The 16,804-nt window shown below is 50.6% G+C and overlaps 1 protein-coding gene across 7 annotated transcripts in view; it reads left to right on the top strand.

The window, feature by feature from the left end:
* Positions 1 to 16,804, top strand: part of MICAL2 (microtubule associated monooxygenase, calponin and LIM domain containing 2) — a 209,266-nt gene that overhangs the window by 70,423 nt on the left and 122,039 nt on the right. For all 7 annotated transcript variants that reach the window (XM_059408093.1, XM_059408078.1, XM_059408075.1 and 4 more), the window contains exons 4-6: positions 10,652 to 10,859; positions 14,136 to 14,252; positions 15,605 to 15,706. In XM_059408093.1, coding sequence (XP_059264076.1) covers positions 10,652 to 10,859; positions 14,136 to 14,252; positions 15,605 to 15,706 — 427 coding nt within the window. The remainder of the gene's footprint in view (positions 1 to 10,651; positions 10,860 to 14,135; positions 14,253 to 15,604; positions 15,707 to 16,804) is intronic.

Here is a 16,804-nt window from a genome sequence, read left to right as displayed (position 1 = left end):
CAGGGCTCATCAGCCAAGTTACAGATATCCTGGGAAAGGCAGTACAGCTGCCCCAGGGAATGCAAAACACTCTCAGCCTCAAAACTGGCCAGACCGCAGTGTGTATGTCTCTGGCTGTGAGATCTTCGAGGTGAAAATGCTGCTTTCACTTGGAGAGCTTCTGCTCACGAAGGTAGGGAGGGCGGGGGAGGAGAGGAGCTGTCAGTCATGCTACCATTTATGGAATGCTTACCACGTGCTCTCCAAGGCGCTTTTAGGAACAGGTCTGCATCTTACTGATTCCACTCCCATCACAACCCTGGTTGGTAGGAGCTACCCTGATTCCTTGTTTGTGGTTAAGGAAATGGAGATCAGGAGCCTGCACTGGAATGAGCCACTCTGCCAAAAGTCACACAGCTGGGTAGGGACCTTCCTGCTTCAGAACCCGGATCCCTTACTTTGCAGCCAGGTGAATGGTTCCCCGGTGGGGAGTCCTCACCTGTTCGAATGTCTGAACTAAGCCCTGCTGAGACCCTCAGCCATATTCATCTGGTACCTGCCCAGGAGGGTGGAGACCCTATAGAAGAAAAGGGTGAAGGAAGCCACCATATTCTTAACAGTATGCTCTTATAGCTATTCTTACGTGCCGTCTCCTCCTTGGGGAATGTTCCAGGGCTCTTGGTCGAGTCTTTGTTGGTCCAGATATGGCTGTGGAGTGGCAGGGGTGGCCTTGCATGTCTTGGGCCCTCAGCCCAGCTCCACACTGGCTGTAGAGACAGCTGCTGGGCTCAGGTAAATAGCCTCTCCTTTGCTGACTTCAGAGCAGGAAGAGTCGGTGAACGTGGAAGGAGTGCCTGGCCTTTCCTCATGAAGACCCATTACCAGGCCCACAGTGGCCTTTCTGTAGAGGTCAGCCTAGGACAAGGCTGCTGTCCACCGATAAGGCCAGCCTTGCTCATCACCCTGTGTGGCCACAGGATGAGGTGGCCGCAGTGGAGGAGTTGGAGTACCAGTGAGGGAGAAAGAAATGGGCCAGAAAGGAATAGTGGACCCTAACTCATGGGAGAAAGGTGTCTGAGAGGGTGAGATAAGAAGAAAGAGCCTGATGGCGGTGTCCCGAGGACCCCTCAGTGACTCAAGGCTCTGTGCTTTGCTAGCTGTTTGATCTTTGGCAGGAGTGACACGAGTTTGGCCTTCAGAACTAGAAACCTGGGTTGGAATGCCAGCTCCTCCTTCCTGGGATGCAGACTTGGGCACTCCACGCTACCATTCTGGGTCTCGGTTTCCTAATTTGGGGCTGCTGTGTGGTTTCCGTGAGTTAACACATATGAAGCCCTTAGCTTAGTGCGTGACACAGAATTCGAGTTCAGTAAATGCTTGCTCTATTCACTCCTGTCACCCAAGTCTCAGGCTCTCAGCTACACAGTGGGAAAAGCCGCGCCCCCTTCACAGTGGAGATGATTTCGTATACCGAAAGCATCTGCTGCAGGTCAGCTTGTGTAAGGTACTCAGCAGTGCTTCTCCTGACTTCAGGTGGTCCCCAGTCATGATCCCTGTTAAGTAGAAATGTTGGCCACCGGGTGGCTATGGCTGGGGTCTCCAGGCTGGGAAGGTGTGGCTCGATGGGTTCTCAGCTTGGGTTCTGCCTTTCTCGCTGGGTTAAGTTACCACAGTCTCAGTGGAAGGGGTGTCCTGCCATTGCCATAATTTCCCTACTGGATCCTGCCAGCGCCACTGCTCTCCCTGCCCCCTTACCAGCTTGGTCCCCCAAGGGCGCTGGTCCACCCAAGGCCCAACAACAGGCGTACCTCTCTTTTATCTAATCATCACTGAGCACTAACCCTGTGTCAGGCTAGGTGTCTGGGACAAAAAGACAAGCCAGACACATCTCTTCCTTTGGGCAGGTCACACAGAGGTAGAATTCACTGGCACAGAAGAGGCTGTGTGCATTCCCAGTCTGCTACCTCTCTGCCCCTGTCACCTACAGTGCTCTCCGTGGCCAGTGACCAAAGGCATGGTCTCTGGCGCCATGTGCCTGGGGTCTGAGTCTGGGCTTGGCCTCTTACTAGCTACAGCTGTGGCCCTGGCATGCTAGGTTCGGGTGGCTGTGAACGAAGGGCTGAGCACTGGCTGGTGTCACATATGCTGGGGATCCCTACCTGACTGAGCTCACAGGCTCTCAGAGCCTTAGCAAAAAGAGAAAGTGATAAACATGAACTAGTGTATCTATTTCTGGATGCTACATTGTTTGTGTGTCTTAGCTCTGCTTTTTCCCCACATATGGATTAGAACTGGCCTGAGATTTCTTAGCTTTGAATATAATTGGCCTCAGCCCATCTCAGAAGGCTCCTTCCCCCTGTTCCTCCTCAAGGAATGTGAGATTCCTCCACACCCCTTTTTTGGGGGTCTCGGAAGGGCCTGGGACTTCTGTTTTCCTGAGGGAGAAGAGGGAGCCAAGACAGCTGGCTGCTCGGCTCCCGACCCTGCCCCTTGACTAGAAAATTCTGGCTGATAACTGCACACACCAAGTAGCCAGCACCAGAGGGGATTAAAAACTCTCAGGAAGAAAGACCACTGGTGGGGAGAAACCCATGTTCCAAGAAGCAAAATAGAGTATAGTTTGTCAGCTCAAATGCATATGTTTCAGATATGCACATTTCATCATATATGAATTTTATCTTAAAAAAACAAAAAGGGTTTGTACAAATCTTGAACTCCAGTCAGTGATATTCATCCTCAAGTATTTGGGAGGAAATGTACTGATTCTGCAATTTAGTTGGAATGCACCAAAAAAATAAGATAAGTTGATGAATGGGTAGAGGGATGGACAGACGAATAAATATGTGATAAGGGAGAGTGAAATGTAAGTATAGAATCTAGGTGGTAGGTACTTGGTTGTTCACTAAAATTCTTTCAAATTTTCTGTATATTTGAAAACCTTTGGGAAAATGTTGCAAAGAAAATATCGTAAAGCTACTAGATTACAAAGAGAAAAAATAGTCCGCAATGGAAAAATACACAAGTAGGCTTGGAAATACTTACCAACATTTAAAATGCTGTTTGGAAAGCTGAATGTTAACATGAAGGTAAATAAAACGAAGTCTATATATTTTCTGTAGTAGATTCCCTTTTCTTGTATTAGAAAATAAATATTTTTTATTTTATATAATTTAATATGTTGTTTTTATAGATTATGTATATAATTTGGGGGAGAGGATGTTCCATACAGGGGGCAAAACAAATGGAAAAGGCCCTGTGTGTATTTAGTGAGGCCATTATGGCTGAAGTGCAGAGAGGGAGGGAAGTGTGGTCAGAGCAGAAGACAGAAAAAAATTGGAGGGGAGGGTCATGTAGGGCCCAAGGCCATGATAAGGTCTGATGTTGAGCTTTGTGTTCCATGGGAAGATGCTAGAAGTTGTGAGCTGGAGTGAATGATCTGACTTAGAAGGACCTTTCTGCTCCTTTGGGGGTGGGACATGGGTGGAAGCAGGACTCCCCACTCTCTCCAAACCTTCTTTCTGGCTCAGACCTCAGTGTGCCATTTCTTCTACACCTCGGCCTTGTGAGCCTTCCCCTAGAGAGGTCTTTCTTATCACATAGAGTCTCCAGTCTGTCTCTTTAGCAAGCTGATGTTAGTCGTCACAGGTAATCCTCAAACAATCCAGCTCTCATGGTTTCTGTTGTACTTTTTCCCTGGCCCCAGCCACCCAGTCTCTGAGGCTTGGGAACACCAGTCCTCTCTTGCATCCCCATAATCCTACAGGGTGTTCAGGAGTCCTTACATGTCCTAGTGGAGGAGGAGACATCTTAATCCTCTGCCACCTAGCACCCCCTGTGCCCCAGATGAGTGAATATATAGGCTCATGATTTCAAGCAGGGGCTCTGGGGTCACTGGTTAACTCCTGCCCTAGTTCTGTGACCCTGAACAAGTTCTATGAGCTTCCCAACTCCAGTTTTCTCAGCTGCCAGACAGCGATGAGTATGATGAGTATGCCTAACTCAGGATTTCTGTAGAAGCGAAATGAGATGCATTTCTTACACACACAGGGCTCAGCACAGACCTGCACGTTGTAAGCAGGCAGTAAGCATGGGCTCTGATTTTTATTCCCACTGTTACCAATGCTCCGAGTTGGTGACTATTGCTCTTCCCATTATGGAAGGTACAGGCACCAACAAAGGCCGGATGGGGCACAGTTGGTGCTATTGAGGAGTCCTGGGCTCTGCTGCTGGTGGGGGGTTGGGCGGGGACTGACATGTCTGCCCAACTTCAGGGGACTCACGCCCAGGTGGGGAGATCCCATGAGGTATCCACAGCACCCAGAGGCAGAAAGCACAGCCTTGAGGGTTGTACTTAGAGCTTCAGACCTGCGGTCTGGTACAGCAAACTCACAAGGCCGAGGGGCAGAACATGTCAAAGGAAACTGTCCCCGAAAACCCAGCCCCTGTGGCCAGCAGGTACGATTGCTCCTCGGAGCCCAGGCTCAAGCTGGAAGGGAAGGACAGGGAGGAGTGGAATGCTTCTCAGAGGGATTTGTATTATTTATTTGAGAGCAGGCAGGGAGAACAGGATATCTTTTTCCTTTTCCTTTCTGTAAATTTCTGAAGTCGGTAAGCAGTGTTAATTGTTACTCAGGAATAACTGGGTGTGACCCAGATACAGAGAGTCCGGAGTGGGGCAGAGCCCTGTCCAGTCCGGGGAGATTTTGCTCCCTGCCTGGAGTGGCCCTTGAAATCCCCAGCCACCCAGCCTGCAGAGACTCCTGCCAGCTAGAAGCTTCAGTGGCTGCATCACTCCCCTTAGTGCTGCCCCGTGGAATGGGGACATGAGGCCGGCTCCTGCCATTCCGCCTCCCCCACTAGCACCTATGATTGGAAAATGCTCTGTCCCATTGTGTCCCATGATTGCACTTGTGGGAACCCACTAGCAGTCAGGGCCTTCCCGCCTGGCTTCAGATGAGCAGCTCGTCTGAAGAGCCAGTGAAGCTGGGAAACCACCCCGGGGACTAGAGTGCCACCCTGGAGAGCTAGCCTATAACTCAGCACACTAGCTGGAGATGGCACTGTGCACCACCTCACACGGCTCAGCTCACCGCCTGGGGCCGCCTATGCCCCAAAGGCACGCAGGAGGCTTGCATAGCCCAGGGCCGAACCCTCACACCCATGGCACCTGCTGAAGTGGCTTCTCCTGGACTTGCACGAGCCCTAGCTCCGTTCACTCCAGGGCAGCACAGGAGGCTCGGCCCGGATCCGAGCTTAGGCCCTCTGTGCGGCGGCCCCGGAAGCCCGGCCTGCAGCCCAGCTCCGTTCAGTCCCCTCGCTTCGTCCCACTTCATCCCAACAGCACCCCTGAAGTCTGCTTCCCCATCTGTCAGACATGCGGTTCAGAGCACATGCCTGGGACCCATGCTGCTTCCTTTTGTATCCAGACTTGACCATTTCCCCCTCCTGTGGCCAGCCTTACTCTCTTTTGGCCCTGTCTCTTTGCTCCAAAATGGGGATAATAAGGGCACCTGGAGTAAGCAGCTGAACTTCTGGTCCTCAGCTCGCTCATTTACAAAGTGGAGGTGATGCTGACTCTGACCATGGAGGGCCGTGCACAGGACACCATACATGAAGGGACTGGGATGGCGCCTGGCCCCTAGAAGGTTCTGGGCATGATACCTTTTTTTTTTTTTTTTAAGACTTTATGTATTTATTTGACAGGCAGAAATCACAATTATGCAGAGAGGCAGACAGAGAGATTGGGGGAAGCAGGCTCCCTGCTGAGCAGAGAGCCCAATACAGGGCCCAATCCCAGGACTCTGAGATCATCACCTGAGCTGAAGGCAGAGGCTTAACCCACTGAGCCACCCAGGAGCCCCTGGGTATGATACCTTTTACAAACTGTAATCCTCCTCTTCAGCGAGGTCAGCCCTCTCCCGGATGGCTGGCCCCGGTCTGCCTGCGGGTGCTGGCTCTCCGCACCCGGGGAACATCTGCACACACAGCTCCCCAGGAAATTGGAGGCAGAGCTGAGGATCAGAAATCCAGTCTCCAGACGACTAACCCCTGGCTTAGCCTCTGGTCCCCTTGGGGCTTCCCTCTGGGCAATGAATACCTTTCACATTCTTGGCACAGGCCCAGGGCACCCACCCACTTGTGGATTGGAAGCTGCATCATGTTATCAAGCAGTGGGGAGCGCTTGTGGGGCTCCTCTGGGATGGCGTGAGGGGCCCGCGTGACCGAGGCTGCCCCAGCCACGGGCATGATGCACCCGCGTGTGCCTTTGACTGTGGGCTAGTCCCCTCGTCCCCTCTTCCCACCCCTTGATAAATAAGAGCTGTTTTTTCCATGTGGTGTTTGTCTCTGCACAAACGCAGAGGAGGACTGAGCACCACGAAGCTTATCTATACAATGGACTTCCTGCTGGTGTTGGATCTGCCCCACTCCCCCCGGGTCATAAATTTATGTCGCCTGAGCACACTGATCTGCTGACGTCCGTAATGCTGGTGGCCTTGGCAGACCCCAGCTCCCCCTGCCTGGGTGGGAAATGCAGACGCAAACCCGGGATGACATGAGCTGAACATCCCAGTGACTGACGGACAGCCAGAACTGGGTGGGTGGGGCGGGTGTGAGAAGTTCATTCTTTCGTCAGCTGTTTATTGAAGCCTCCTGTGTGCCAGGCCGGGTACTGGGCTGTGAGCATACAGAAGGGCAGAGGACTTGGGGACAGCTTTGGAGGAGCACTCCCTCTGGCCTGGGAGACAGATGCGGGTAATTATAACATGCAGAGCTGAGTTCTGGGGTAGCATTAAGGACAGAACCTGTGGACGGAATGTACAGTGTAATTTGGGACTCAAGAAAGGCCTCGAGGCTGAGTTTTAATGAAAAGTCTTCTCTCCTTGGCAACAAATCCTCAGCAGTGAGAGCCCAGACGGGGGTGGGAAACGCGGGGAGTTTTTTCAGCTTGAGTTATCACAACCCTTTGCACCTGTGGTCTGTTTGCCCCAAGTCCACCATCCAGAGCATCACCTGTGGGCACACTGGGGGCGGCTGCCTTCTCTCCTGTTCTCTGACCAGGCCTCTTGGTGGCTGCAGTTTTTCGTCCCTGCTCAGAATTCTGAGTTCCCATGTTAATCATAGCAAGTGTCCTCTGAGAGGAGCCGCAGGGCCCCTGCCAGCAAGCCTTCTCGCCTGTCTTGATAACATCTGCACTGAATTTTCTCCCTTTGTATAATTAGGTATTTGCTTTGACTTGAGATTACAGTGTGACTGGCGTCTCCGAAATTTCAGGCCCGAACTATGTGCTGGGGCCCAGAGTGGTGGGAAAACGAAGCTTTCGCCCATGGGGTTTCAGGTTCAGTTGGGAGGTGGGCAACAGTACGCTGGCTGCTGTTGGCATGAAATCTGCCCAGCAACCCATCAACGGGTGGGAAAGGGAGCTTCTGCCTTGCTCCGGGACCAGTGTGGGGTCAGGCCTGGTGGACAGAAGGACTCAGGACGGCAGCACAACTCCCCCTCATTCTCTTCCTGCCCTTCTTCCCCCCACATCCTTCCACCCCCGCAGCAACCCTGGCCCCGGAGTGACAGGACTCAGCAAACAGGAAAAGATGCACTAACTGCTAAGAAATGCAGTGAATCCAGGCTTAACCCCAACGGCAACTTCAGAGAGTCAGGGCTTGGAATCTTCCTTTACAGTGCCCGTCATGGTCTGGCTATGTCAAGCCAGAGGAGCTGTTTCGGGTGTGAGATAAGGAGTGGTTCTCTCTTGTCTGCTCCAACCAGAAAGGAAGCAAAAGGATTTGCATACCCGCTCCGCTGACATCTCTGGAGTGAGCTGTATCTCAGCAGTGACTTCATTTCCTTTAACGGGGTTTCCATAAACTCCCTGGAAGGTTCCATCCAGCAAGCCACACTGATTGTGGTGTGGGAGTTTCTGATAGGCTTGTTTGTACTTTCCCTTGGAGACCCCAGAGACCCCAGGGGAGTGATAACTGGATGATGGAATATTTGCTAGAGGAAGGGAAATGCATTTTTTTAAGATAAGATTTGATCCTGAGCAGAGGGGAAGTTCCCAGATGCCTCTGTAATGTTGAGCAGTGAAGTGTCTGCATAGGTCTCCTTCCCTCTGGCTTTGCTGAAGTGGCCTCAGGGCTCCCACCCCAGGAGGATTCTGCCTCTTGAAGGTGCTTCAGGGGCTTCCTGGGGGTAGGATGGGTATGGCCCTACCACACATGGGGACCTCTGACTCTCTCAGCTGGAATACTGCCATTTCCCTCTGTCCTTATACAGTACTGGTGACTTTGTTTAAGTAGAAGGGCTTTGCTCCAGACAAAAGGTTAGGTCATTCCATGTTGTTCCTTCTCTCCTAATAGGCCTGTAGCTTCCTTGAGGAAGACCCTGGTCTTGCTCAACACTGCAGTGTCCACTGTGACCTAGTGTGGGACCTGTATAGAATCTTGTTCTGTCAGCCTCTGCTTGCATGGCCCCAGTGTCTGCGGGGCCAAGGTCATACTCCCTCACTTGGTGTTTAGGACCTTCAGCATCTGGCTCCGGACTGACCTCATCTCTTTCCTCCCCCTCCTCTCCCTCTCCCAAAGTCTCCTCCTCTCCATCCACCTGGAACTTCTTTCTCTTGGAATGGGTGACCCCTCTGCAGAAGTGTTCTTTCTTCTCTTTATTCCTGGTGGAAGTAGGACAGAAGTAATAGTTGCAGCATGATGGGCTCTGGAGTGAGACCACCCAGGTCTGCCTCCTGGTTCTGTCCCTCTGGATCTGGGAAACCAGGGGCCCGTTACCTAGCTGTGTCGTGCCTCAGTTTTCCCATCCATGAAATGAGGATAATAATAGTTTCTCCTTCTCCAATGTGCTGGGAGTACTAACTGCTAAAACACATGACGCATGTGAACTGAGCGTCCGGCACGTAGTGAATGTTCAACACATGCAGGCTCTGGTGACGGTGACGGTGAGGATGGTGGTGACAGTGATCATTGTTAAAGACCTTCTTTGCGAAGTCTTTTCTAGCTCATCAGGCAGAGTCAGCATCTCCTCTTCTGGGCCCCCAGTAGAACCAACCACAAAGCGTTCTGGTTTCTTACCCCACAAGCCTGAGTTTGCCACTAGATGGAGAGTCCCTGGAAGACAGGGACGGGGTCTCAGTGATAAGAGCGAGAGTGTCTACCCTGGTGTGTACCAAACTCCTGAATATGAGCTTTTTCTTATCCTGTAAGTACTTTATGAATATCTAATTCACATACCATATCATTCACCCTTTTAATGTGTGTAATTCAATGGTTTTAATATATTCACAAAGTTGTGCAACCACCACAATGACTGAATCCTAAAATATCACCCTAAAAAGAAACCACACAGCAGTGAGCAGTCCTTCCCCACTGCCCTTCCCCCGCCCTGTCCACCACTAATCTCCCTTCGGTCTCCATGAATTTGCCTATTCTGGACATTTTCTGTAAATGGAATCATACCGTCTCTGTCCCTTTGTGTCTGGTTGCTTTCATTTAGCATGACATTTTCAAGGTTCATCTATAGCTCAGTAATTCGTTCCTTTTTGGAGTTGAATCATCCCTTGTATGGACATACCACATTTTGTGTCTTCGTCAACTAATGAACTTTTCAGTTGTTTCTGTTTTTTGGCTATAATGAATAATGCTGCCATGAACATTCATGTGCCCATCTCCATGTGGATGTATGTTTTCATGTCTCTTGGGCTGATGCACAGGAATACAGTTGCTGGCTTGTCTGGCAACTCTGTTTAACTTTTTGAGGAACTGCCAAACTGTTCCAAAGCATCTGCACCATCCACATGCCTGCCAGCGACAAATGTGGGTTCCAGTTTCTCCACATCTTTGCCATCACTTATTTTTGTCTGTCTTTTTGATGATACTCACCCTAGTGGGTATGAAGTAGTATCTCATTGTGGCTTTGGTTTGCATTTCCTTGATGGCTAATGACTCTGAGCATCTTTCCCAGTGCTTACTGGCCACTTATATGTCTTCTTGGAAAAAATTTCTATGGAGATTATCTGCCTGCTCTTTAATTGGGTCATCTTTTTTTTTTTTTTTAATTATTAAGTTGGTAAATTCTTTACATATTTTGGCTACTAGTCCCTTATCACATTTATGATTTGCAACTATTTTCTCCCATCTGTGTCCTGTCTCTTCACTTTCTTATGATGGCCTTTCAAGCATGAAAAGTTTTAGGAATGAAGTCCAATTTATCTCTTTCTTCTTGCTTTGCTGGTGTAAGGGTTATCACATCTAAGAAACCATTGCCTCATCTGAGGTCACAGTGATGCACCAGAGCTTTTTAAAAGCTAGTCTTATTTTTGATAACTCTGTGAGGAAAGAGTAGTATACCCATTCCCAGATGAGGAAGCTAAGAGGTCAAGTGCCAGAGCTGGGCTTTAAGCTCAGGTTAGTCTGACTTAGAACCTCAAGTGTATCTTTCTGTGCCTCCCTGCCAAGTCCCTGGACTTCTGTGTCTTTCCCAGGGTTTGGTGCGGGGATTGGTTTGGCCCACAGGTGAGGTACCTTGGGTGGATGAATGGCAGGTCCTAACTGGTGCTTCATTTACTACTTGATGGTTCATTTGAGTGGACCCGTTAGCTGTTGGCAAGGGGTTTGTGTCCACAGTGCTAGAGATCACCACACGTCTCTCTCCTCTCTTACCTCTGCAGTGTCTCATCATTGGGGGAGGACCATGTGGTTTGCGCACTGCCATTGAACTTGCCTACCTAGGAGCCAAAGTGGTTGTGGTGGAGAAGAGGGACACCTTCTCCAGGAACAATGTGCTGCACCTGTGGCCTTTCACCATCCATGACCTACGGGGCCTGGGAGCCAAGAAGTTCTATGGGAAGTTCTGCGCTGGCTCCATTGACCACATCAGTGAGTAGAGCCCATGGGGCCAACCCCTGGGGCACATCTCTCCACACTGAGTCTCCAGGATGTTCCAGCTTACACGTCTGTGGGGGTCCGTACATTCAACCGGCAGACATTTCGTGAAGGCCCTGCTCCGTGCCTTATGCTACCTCTGGGCTGCGTGTGCCCCACTGAGTTGTAGGCACCATGAAGTTGGGGCCTGTGATGTGCCCCGCTCACCAGATTGTCTCAGGGCATAAAGGGGTGCTTGACACATAGTAGGTGCTCAGTCAACTTCTGCTGAGTGAATGGATGAAATATGGGGAAGAGAATCAGAGGTGGGTAACATGGTCTGCCCTCGCAGAGAGCTCACCGAGATCTTGTCAGGGATAAACTGCACGTTAACAGAGCCATTAGACTCGCTAGAGGGGTTCAGATGAGGGAGGCACACAAAACCATGAAACGGGCCAGGGTGTCGAGCAACACGTGGATGTTGTGGTGCCGGTTCTGGGGAAAACCGTGGCAGGTTTAGAAGAGGAATGACACAATTGGCAGGCCCTGGACCAAGTTTCCTTGCATTTTAAAAAGAGGGAGGGCATCATGACAGGGGTTCACCCAGACAAGGAGGGGGAAGTAGGAAACATGGATTTCAGGCCCTGGGCCAGCCCTGCAGTCAAGCATGCTCAGGGGAACATCCAAGCCCTTCTGCTCTGTTACTCCAGCCTGGGTCTCTTGAGGCAAGATCTGTGCAGACAGGCTGTGGCAGAACAGACTTCCCTCTCATGCTGAGTGGAGAGGAGGCCTTTAGCCATTTCATATATAAAACTATGTCCTATAAATGTCAGGGAGGTTAACACTGTGGGGAGAGTTCAAGGGCTTAGACAGATCTGGGCTCTAAATCTGTCTTGCCCATTTGCTGTGGGACTTGGGTCAAATTCCTTACCTTCTGCAAGTCCCAAGTTTTGTCTCCCTCACATGTGATGAATGCCTGCCTCCCTGGACCCTCGAGAGGATCAGGTAGGTGAGGTCAAATTTGTGATGTGCTTACCACTGTGCCTGCCTGGTAGTAGGGACTCAGAGAATGCTTTGCCTCCATTGGTGTACAGCAAGCAAGAGGAAGAGGCAGCTGGCATCCCCAGCTTCAGGTTCCGGAGCTGCCTTCTTTCAACTCATGGGGGGCAGGAGAGCCCTGAGAGCCATGTTCTCATGAGGACGGGAACTGACAGGAAAGGGTGTGGGGCTCAGAAGAATGACTGAAGACAGTGGTCAGCCACATTGGGTGTAGTTTAGTCACGGGTACAGGGGAACCTATCAGCAGTGGCCCCAGACTGTATTCCCACTCTGGGATGAGAAAATTCCAGGAGTCTGTTGGAAAGAGATTTGGGTTTGCCCAGAAGGCTGCTGTGTCAGCTTTCAGGAATATTCTCTACCACCCACAGAAGAATGTATGTTGGTGCCCAAATCAGAACTACAGCATTGAGCACCACTTTCCCACTGAGCGCTCCTGGGAGGCAGAGCTGGGCACCAGGGGACCTTGCAAGCGCCCCCTCTGTTGAGCTGCCTTCCCTGCCAGTTGGGAGCCCCTCTCTGCCCCATTGATGGGGCTCCCATTTAATCCCTAGTTCTCAGAAAATTCCCCGTGTTCAGAAACCCTGGCAAGACTCTGGATCTGAGATTCTGACATTTGGGGCACTCATTGTTAAGAGCGGTTGCATTGGCTGTGAGAAGGGAGGCAGGGAGAATTTGCTGAACACCTACTGTGTGTTAGAACAAGGTAGATTAGGAGCCTTGAAATGAAGAGGAGAGGCCAGGCCGTTGCCTAGGCCTGTTTCCAGGCAGGAGGGGGATCGGATTCTTTAAGCCCCAGCTGACTGGCTTCCTTTCAGACAGATGCTGGTCTCCAGCCCCAGCTGTGCCCCAGCCCCCAGCACGCCTCAGCAGTTCCCAAATGTCCTGTGTCAGCACCCTCCTCCCCTTCCCATGTGCTCACTCCAAAACTCCTTCTGAGCAAATGGCCTTCCTCCTCTGCTCTGGGGAGGAGAAGCCACTGGCGGGCACTCCCATCGCCAGCCCCTCTCTGTCCTCCTGCACTGGCCTCCACCTGAGTTCCCCTTCCTGCCCTCCTTGCCGTGTCTGAGTCTGAGCAGGCTGCTCAGCTCCACTCTGCTCCCTCTTGGTTTCCTGCCCCTTACCTCACTGCCCCTCTACCCTCTCTTATTACCTTAATTTTTTTCTATTTCAAAACATTTACCGTAGAAAGAGAGGACTCTTTGTCGACTTTGTCTGTGTGTCCCACCCATGACTCCTTCCATTGAGATCTGACTTCTTCCCACCTCCTGTGAAAGAGATTTTCGCTGAGATTTCCACTCCTAGAAGCCTCCTAACTCCCAAGTGCCCTGGCCTCTTGCAGCCATCATAATCCCTAATCTGTTTGTGGGATTTGGTACTCTGTTGGCTTCCTGGACTGCAACTCCAGCCCTGTTCTGCCACTCCTCTGCACCCCCCCCACCTGCCTCCGACCACGGTGGCCTGCCCTCACCTGTCCACTTGTGTTTCCTCCACTAGAGTGCGTTCTGTGTCTCTATACCTACCATGGCACCTGGTCCACTGTAGATGCTCAATAAATGTTAAGTGTACAAAGCCCACAAAATAGAGAGTTTTGCACTCTACAGTAGAATATTCAGAGACAGACCCATGTGTGCTGAATGACCAGGGATGAGTTAGTGACACTCATCGGGGGAGTTGGGGCAATGGGTATAAGGGGACTTCCCATGAGTCCAGCTCTGTGGAGAGAAATCCCCCCTCATGCTGACCCTGGATGGCTAAGGGCTTAGGCCCAGTCCCCCACAAAATGAGCCATTTCATCACTGACTTGTGGCCATTACTCTCGAGGTTGACTCCTCTTTCCGTCTTTGCCTTGTCAGACCAGCGGCCCTCTCAGGGAGGAGGCGGGAAAGGAAGAGCCTCCATCTTGAGAGCATTTTCTAAAAGCTAGAGCGCAGTCTTGGAACCAGACAGATCTGGGTCCATGTTCTAGTTTGCTGCTGTATGACCTTGAACAAGTCACTTCACCTCGCCGAGCCTCAGTTTCTCATCTATAAGATGGGAATAATTATCCCACAGTAAGGGTTAAATGTGAAAACGCTGAATGGCCGGCGCATAACTAGTTCTCAGTCGTGATCATCATTGGTCTGTTGCTCTGCTCAGAGATCAGTGAGGAGCGATTATAGAGTACCCTGCATACAGGAGGCACTCAAGCATGGCTGCTGACACCTCTTCCCTTTCCCCTTTCCTACCTAACAGGCATTCGTCAGCTGCAGCTCATCCTATTCAAGGTGGCCCTGATGCTGGGAGTTGAAATCCACGTGAATGTGGAGTTCGTGAAGGTTCTAGAGCCTCCTGAAGATCAAGAAAATCAAAGTACAGTATAATCTTCCTCTTATGTCTACAAGTCAGATATTGGCAAGTGGAGATCACATTTGCAGCTCTCAGAGAATGTTCCCATAAGAGTTACTCTTGTTGGGAGCTATTGGGCATAATCCCATCAAAGGACATTTTACCTTTTCTGCCCAACGCAGCCACCTTAGGTTTGCTCTTCTCCTCCCAGGGCACTTATTAAGCCACTAAACCTATCATTTGGTTACCGTGTCAGTGGGAGGTGGTACTTTGACAAACGAAGTACTAGGTAATTAGGATAGAAGATCTAGATTCAGTTGTTTGTTGAAGTTCATTCCTAGTTCTTCAGGCCGCATGGGAACATACACGGACATGTGGCTGCACTTGTTCCCACGTGATATTTTAAAATCCAGTAAAGAAAAAAAAAAGTGAAGCTTCTTGAACAAACATGAAATAAGGGCCCATAATATTATTTGGTATGTAATTATTTTAAAGCCTTTCTGAAGCATAGTTTACCAACCACGGAAGTCACCGGTGGTGGGTAATGTCTTATTTAGCCATGTTGCTCTTTTTCCTTATAGTATATGTTCATGTAGGTGCTGATTTCATGCACACTGTGGTCCAAGAATTTGTTCATGATGCCTCTGCAGCTTATCTCTTACCAAAAGCCGCTGCTGCCTGGGTAGGGCTTGTGGTTTGGGTAGCTTCGTGTCGGAGACCTCAGAGTCTCATGGGCTCATTAGAGCGCTGACCATTCCTGTCCTCCATTCAAAACATTCCAGAGTGTAGGAGAGGCGTTTAGTGACCTTTGTAGCAGGACAGCATCTTTTAGGGACCTTCCAGAGATACATGTGCCCTTAGCCTCTCCCAGACCCAATTCTGGATGACCAGCAAGGTTTTACCTGGAAGTGTTCCCATCAAAAGCTCTGTGCTGCCCAACAGAACATTTTGAGTGTAATGAAGTGGGAATTTGAACTGGTTTCTGGACACCCTGCACATCCATCATTTGGGTCTGGTCGGTAATGGGAGGACAAGGAGGATTGCATGGGAGTATGAAGAGAATGTGGTAGAGTGCACTGAGACAGAGAGGGTTCAAGTGGGACTGGCCTGAGGACCATTGATAGACTCTCAGCCTTTATAGAAACCGGTTAAATCAGGCATGGGGTGGGCGCTGCTGGTTTACCTTCTCCAGGATTGAACAGATACTGAAGCCAGAAGGTCTCCAGATGCGAGTGTGAATCAGGAGAACTCTGGGTCTTTCCCTGGCAGATCTATCTGGGGTTCCTTTACCTAGAGATATCCCCTTTCCCCCGGCCCACACTGCAGGGACCTCCCATCTTTCTCTGCCAACTCAAACCATTTTTCTGTTTTGGTAGAAATCGGCTGGCGGGCGGAATTTCTCCCTGCAGACCACTGTCTGTCGGACTTTGAGTTTGATGTCATCATTGGCGCCGACGGCCGCAGGAACACACTGGAAGGTGAAGACTCCTTTTTCCTGGAGCTGAGGATGGGGGCCTTGGGACTGGGAGGGGGCTACAGAATGGTGGCCCTGATAGAAGGGCAGACTGTCCTGCCAGGCCTGAGGCTGATCATCGAGAGCGCAGGTGTTCATGGTCTGTGAACCATCAGCCTTCCTACCTGTAAAATGAAGATAATAGAATCTTGTCATGAGGGCTATGAAAGGACTTATATGTAAAAATGCTTTATAAAGGTAAAGTGCCATGGCAATTGCGAGTCAGCATGCATTTATGGAGCCCCTGTCAGTGAGTCCACGGTACTGAGCACTCCCACACTTACTTCATCCCGCTAAGACAACTGTTCTTAGAGCTTGGTGGCCTTCTTCTTTTGTCACGTGTAATACCCCAGCAAGAAGAGCCCATCTCTTCTGTAACTTGTAAGCACAGTCATTGCTGGGCAGTAAGATGAGCTTTTCCCCAGACTTTCAGGGTGCAGAACCATGCTTCTCTGAATTCTGAAGTTAGAAGCATAACATGTTTTCTTGGAGTAAGATCTAATCAGGTTGGGAGAAGAGCGCCACCACCAGAAATGTCTTCAATCCCCTAGTCCCTCCCCCAAAGAGTAATTGATGCTGAGATTGTACTAATTGGCACTAACTGTCTGAACAAGAGACCACAGATGGCGGGTGGGAGTGGTCCCACATGGCCTCTCAGGCTGGCGGCTAGATCTGCTCTTCGAGCTTGCCCTGCTCGTGGGCTGCAGGCTGTCGGTTTCTGATGGAGAGGGCACGTCCCCCAAGGACAGAACACACTCCTGGAAAAGAGGGCTGATGCTGGAGGATTTGAGAGGTGTGGACTGCCTAGCTGGGTCCTCCCCACCAGCTGTGCCACCAGGACCCTTTCCCCACTCCTTTGCCTCTCTCTTTGCCTCCATCCCTACACGTGCCAGACCCCTGCAATCAGTAACCCATATTTGACCAAGATTTTTTAAGCTGTTAACCTGAATGTTGTGCTACTAGAATTTTGGGGAGCCATTTTGATGGTTGGGTAGAACTGCAAGTCTGAATATTTGTAAATCCAAAATCCACACTTTCCTGAGTATAGTTAGGCATTTCATGG

Source organism: Mustela nigripes, chromosome 1 (assembly GCF_022355385.1).
Source record: "Mustela nigripes isolate SB6536 chromosome 1, MUSNIG.SB6536, whole genome shotgun sequence".
Taxonomy (NCBI): domain Eukaryota; kingdom Metazoa; phylum Chordata; class Mammalia; order Carnivora; family Mustelidae; genus Mustela; species Mustela nigripes.
Note: the sequence above shows the minus strand (reverse complement) of the source record. Positions and strands in the feature narration are given on the sequence as shown.